Genomic DNA, 6,000 nt, shown 5'->3' with positions numbered 1-6,000 from the left:
ATAGGATTAAATGTAGCATATTCAGTTTCTGCTGTATATTTAACCTACACAAAAATAAATATAAGAAAAGGCTACTAGCTTAAAAAAACAAAAACTTTGTCTATGCCAATATTAATAGAAAATCAGGAAGTGATTAAGTATAGTAATTTAAGGCCTTCTTAAGGTAGTATCTGAAACCTAACAAATTAGTTTTAAAATATCAGAACTGTAGAATGTTAAAAGTTAGAAAGAAAAAGAAAATTTAACTGAGATGGAACTGCTAGGATAGTGAGCTCCTACCCCAGTCGCCACAGCTCCAGCAGAGCAGAGGTTTTGTGAGACAGGTCCTGCTCCATTGCTCTATGGTCTCTTTCCTGAGTCTCCACGTTCGTGAGACAATACTTCATGAGACCAATTATCTGATTATAAACCCCTATACTACTTTAGACAAATGTAACAACTTTGTCATATGTTTTTAGTACCATACACAATTTTCTGTAACTCAGTATGAGGTGACATGAGATATATGGCCACAGCTGTTGAATTTGTAAAGCATTTGACAATAAACAAACTACTTTTAATGAGACATCCATTTGAAGAGTTCAAACAGTAAGGTAACGTAACCATTTTTTTTTTCTTTTTTCCGGAGCTGGGGACCGAACCCGTAACCATTTTACATATATAAATTAATGGTCCAAACTCCAAGTAACATTTAAACTGTGTGCTGGCATGTAGAAGACAAAATAATAGGATCTGACAATGGTACTCATATTTCCAAGCTGACACTGGCCAGTACTCTGTTAATGACAGTTTTTAATTGCTTGTTGTCATTTTTCATGCCCTTAACTGCTACACAGGCCTAACTTTAACCATTCCAGTGGACCCTCTGTGAAGAGCAGCCAGTGGGAAACCTGCTGTTGGGTCAAAATATCCCTGCAAATGCCATCAGGTTTAGCTTCCTATCACACAAAATAGGTTTCTTCAATTCCACTTTACCTTTTTAATAAATAGATCTTAAATAGCTGGTTTTGTATTTATATTGTCTTTTAGTATTTATAAGACAAACCAAAAGTTTTTGAAGAAGTCATTGAATATTATTTTTTAAAATCCTATCTATAGTTTTCTTTTCATTAAAAAATAAAAAAGTACTATGTTTCCCACTCAATTAACAAGACACTCACATACTTTTAAAACACTATTTGTATTTTAATAATAAAATATATAACATGGACATAAAATATAAATGCATAGAAATGAAACAGATTATTAAGTATACCAGTTACATGGAAAAGCATGTAGTTAATAAATAAAATATTTGATCTAAAATACTTCTTAGCTTGATAGCTCCAAATGGAATTCTTTAAGATACAAGAGAATACACACAACAATATATCCATTCTTGTTCCTCATTCAGGGGCATTACATGTTGACAAACCTGCATATAAAAACAGAAAGCTTTTATTTTTTGATAATTTATTGTTATTTGCTAATCTTCAATATGACATTTCTAGGCATAGTATAATAAAAAAAAATATAGTGAAACTAGGCGTGGTGGAGCACACCTTTAATGCAAACATTCAAGAGACAGAGACAGGCATATATGTGTGAGTTCATGGGAAATTTGTTCTACACAGCAAGTTCTAGGTCAGTCAGGGTTCCCCGGTGAGACTGTTGTCTCAGCAAAGGAAAAAAATCTCTGTGTGCACATGTGTACACATGTTCATGTGGGTGAACATGCATGCATGTACATATGTGGAAGGAAGAGGTCAAGCTCAATGATCATTCCTCAGACACTACCCACCTCAGGGAACCTGCCCCCGATGACCAGGCTAGACTGTCTGGCCTGTTTCTCTCCCTAGAACTAGGGTTCCATACTGGGTTCCACCATGCCTGGCTTACAGGGCTCTGAGGATGCACAGCAAGAACTTCACTCACTGAGTTACCCTGCAGTCCATCTCCTAAGTCTTCATGGAGAAACTTAAGAATAAGCTATTTTTACTCTTTACCTTTAAATCACTCAAGAAGGTTGTGGAATTTCACAGAAAACATGGGGGAGGGTGTAAAAAATACACTAGTGAGCCTTTACTATGTTCCTTCACCAGACCCTGGCAGTCTGCTGATCCATTCTTGCTTTCAATTTGTGACCTCATCAGAAAGACAGAGTCTGCTATACTAAGCTTATAGCTATTTCTGGCTCTTGACTTAGTTGCTTACCTAAAACTTAGAGGTGTTTCACTTCTCAGGTAATGTTGAACAATACTAATAGTGTAGATAAGCACAGTTTGAGTTATTAAAATAACTTATTAGTCATAATATTTGACATTTCTTCATATGATGTTTAAAAGTGCTTTCATGTATATAATGTTATTTTTATCTTTATACTAACTTTGTGAAGGACTTACCTAACCTAGTGACATTACTTTAATTTTACCCTTAAACTGGACAGAGCTGGCAGATGGCTCAGCTGACAGAAGTGCCTGCCCCTGAACTGGATCCTTGAACACACATGGTTTCCTCACAACTGTCCTCCAACTCTGACATGCATTCGGTGGCATGAATGTGCATGGATGCATCTACATGTGCACACACACCATGTAAAACAAAATTTAAAACAAACTAGAACAGAGAAGGTTAAAGACTATCCCATAGTCACTCAAACAGTGACAAGACTGAATTAAAAGGAAAGTCTCTGTCAGACACAGTGGAACTTAGATCAGGAATTTAAAATCAGTCTTGGCCACGATGTGAGTCTGAGGCCAGCCTGGGTTAAATGAGAGAAGAGTCCAAAACTAACTAACATAAATCCTCCTGCAGAAGAAATGGGGTATTTGGTGCTAGGAATGTCGTGTTTAAGTAACTTTCAACCTCATTTCATGCCACATGCTTATTGATTGCACTGAGAGTAAATGATTTCTTTCCAACAGCATTAGTTAGAGAGTAACATTTACCATTGTAGATCTTGGTGCCACTTCTACTGCAAAGATGTTGAGTCCTCTGTTGTTGACACAGTTTTTACTCAGTTCATTGTTGATGTGAATAATCACTTTGTCATCTGACTGTGGAAAATTTAAAGTCTTTAGTTTTGAAAAATAAATACAGATATAAACCTGAGAATAAGACCAGAGCCTCCATTTCTAGAATCCAGTCCATTACAAATTCACACCCGCTGGCTCAGTGCCATGGGCTTCCTTCTAAATGACTGACCTCCAATGACATCAGCAGCTTTCTTTCAAATGAGTTTTAATTTTGATTTTCCCTTTGATTTTTCATTCCCAGACCACTGTGGACAGTAAGAGCAAGTTACCTCATCCTTGGCTTATTATAGCAACAATGTCTGTCTTCCACCTCTATTTTTCTAGCATCCATTTCACTTGGATCCCACCTTCCAACTAAGGTGCCTGAAACATCATGTCATTGAGATCCTCTCTGCTCTACCATTGTTTCTGACCTTCCTAATGATCCTTTGTGCTGTCCCTTCCCCATGTTTCTTCTTTGGTTTGCCTTACTTCTAAAGGTTGCCTCTCAGTATATCGAAACCGCAGATAAAGCTGAAATCCTACTCTACCACTCTCTTTCCCCTCATCACACATCGTCCCCAAGTTCTACTGCCTAAACCCCTGCAAGAGACAAGGGTAGGCTAAAACTACATGCACTATGCGATGGCTTAATATTTACTTATTCGCTGGTCTCTCTGAGGGCCTTTCTAAGTATCTCAACTTGAAATCAGAGAGTATATTTCATACTTCCTAATAATGGTCTTGCTGTGTAACAATCTAATAGATTTAAAAAATAAAATCTTTTATAGAAACAAAAATTATATCCTTATTTTGTACCTAAGTTATGCTGATTCTTCACTAATCTCCAAATTGTAACTTTCATATTTTAAAATAAAAACTATGGTCTTGAGTTATTATAAATAACATAATAGTATAATGCCAAGTTTGATTTATATACACTAAAAAGAATAATTGTCCATTATAAATATTAAAAATATAGTATGACATTTGGCTGCAATGTAAGAAGGAAGATAACATTAGTATTAAACTGTACACTAAAATAAGGAAAAGCGCCTCACAATCAATACCTCATTTTCAAGCAGCAATGATCATGCCTTGGAAAATCGCACTGGCTATGACCCTGGCAGTGTGTAAAGTTTATTTTCAGTACCTTATTTTCAATAATTGATGTTATCCATGAGTCTTGATTGCAAGTGTGCACGACTATATTCTCATAGCCATCCATGACTTTAGCATTGCTTCTATCAAGGACAGATTTGCAAATGGCCCTCTCAAGCTGCCCACTGCATGCCTCCATATGCACAGCTTTAATCCTTGGCTTGCACCTTTCTGCATAGACATTGATGACAAACGGGCATGCCTGATGGGGGAAACAAACACAATCTTGAATTAGCCTCCTGGTAAAATTTTAAACAAACAGACTTACTATAAATGCTTACCATATCACTTAAACTTCATTTGGCCAGTGGGGAGAAGTGCTTGCCACCAAGCCTGACACTGAGACAGAAGCTTAACATCGTGGCCTTAAAATATTTATTTTATTTAGCATAAAATAAATAAAAGCAAGCATGATAATATGTGTGGACCAACCATGCCTGCCCAGCACTGTTCTCTTAGTAAGCGACAGACCTCGACTTATCCTTCCTTAGTTAGAGTGGCAGTCTCATCATCTGTGCTGGGGAGGGGGTTGTGACAGTCTCATCTATGCTGGGGGTGTGGTAGCCTTATTTGTGCTGGGGAGGTTTTTTTGTCAACTTGACACAAAGTCTAGGTTTATCTGGGAAGAGAAAAAGTCAAATGACAAAATGCCTCTATCACATGGGCCTGTGAACAAGTGTGTGGGACATTTTCTTGATTAATAATTGATGTGGGGGTGCTCGGTCAATTGTGGGTGGTGCTACTCCTTGGGCAGATGATCCTAGGATATATAAGAAAGCAGGCTGAGAAGGGCCCAAGTGAGGACACCCCAATCCCACTTGGGAGGAAGAAGGAAGAAATCACAAGAGGGGAGGGAGGGAGGGAGGGAGGGACCTGAGTGAGAAAAGGGGCAGGGAAGGGAAGAGGGGAACATGATCAGGTATTGGATGGGGGAAGCCCCCGAGGGCCAGCAGAAAGAATGGAAACAGGAAACCTCAGGTGGTGGGAGGTAGGGGGACCCTCCAGAATGTACCAGAGACCTGAGAGGTGAGAGAGGGGGATGTTAGATGAAATACCTTACAGTGGAAAGAGAGAACAGGGCTTCAAGTGAGGGATGGGGTTGCTTTCCCACAGTAAAAACTCTGACCCATAATTGTTCCTGTCTGAAAGACCTGCAGGGACAAGAATGGAGATGAGCCTGAGGAAAAGGAGGTCCAGCAACAGGCCCAAAATGGGATCCAGCTCAGTGCGGGGCCCCAAGGCCTGACATTATTACTGAGGTTATGGAGTGCTCACAAAAAGGGATCTATCAGGACTGCTCTCCGATAGATCCAACAAGCAGCTGGAAGAGTTAGGTGCTGATATTTATACCCAACCAATGGTCAGAAGCTGCTGACCCTGTGGTTGAATTGGGTGGGGAGAAGCTGGAAGAAGCTGAGGAGGAGGGCCAGCACCCTGAGCTCTCTCAGACCCTGGACCACCAACCACCAACCAGGCAGCAGACGCCCGCTGAGATGAGCCCACACACAGCAGAGGGCGGCCGGGTCTGGGCTCAGTCAGAGAGGGTGCACCTAAGCCTCAGGAGACTGGAGGGTGGGAGGAGGTGTGGGATGGGCAGTAGTCAGAGGGTAGACCAGGAGGGGATAAGATCTGGAGTGTGAAAAAGGCATGATGATGGAATAAGACAGGAAGATAAATTACAATATGGAAAACCAATAGTATTTGGAAAATTTTGATCAAAATTCACACATAAAGTGATCACTGATTGGATCTTTTAGATCATAGTTTTAAGGTTAAATCATGTACTTCTGTATCTTTCCAGTTAACAAAATTCTTCCTGACAGGATGCTCATTGGCCTTTTTCATT

General features: G+C 39.5%; 1 protein-coding gene across 5 annotated transcripts in view; it reads right to left on the bottom strand.

Annotated features, from left to right (window-relative positions):
• Positions 1 to 1,161: 1,161 nt before the first annotated feature.
• The window catches only part of Efcab7 (EF-hand calcium binding domain 7), a 50,726-nt gene continuing 45,887 nt past the window's right edge, over positions 1,162 to 6,000 (bottom strand). For 4 of the 5 annotated variants that reach the window (XM_008763885.4, XM_008763886.3, XM_039110289.1 and 1 more), the window contains 3 exons: positions 4,147 to 4,356; positions 2,928 to 3,035; positions 1,162 to 1,414 (listed from right to left, as the gene is read on the bottom strand). In XM_008763885.4, the coding sequence (XP_008762107.1) occupies positions 1,340 to 1,414; positions 2,928 to 3,035; positions 4,147 to 4,356 (393 nt within the window). In that variant the 3' untranslated portion in view covers positions 1,162 to 1,339. The remainder of the gene's footprint in view (positions 1,415 to 2,927; positions 3,036 to 4,146; positions 4,357 to 6,000) is intronic. The other variant, NM_001191866.1, reaches the window with a different exon arrangement.

Source organism: Rattus norvegicus, chromosome 5, assembly GCF_036323735.1.
Source record: "Rattus norvegicus strain BN/NHsdMcwi chromosome 5, GRCr8, whole genome shotgun sequence".
Taxonomy (NCBI): domain Eukaryota; kingdom Metazoa; phylum Chordata; class Mammalia; order Rodentia; family Muridae; genus Rattus; species Rattus norvegicus.
Note: the sequence above shows the minus strand (reverse complement) of the source record. Positions and strands in the feature narration are given on the sequence as shown.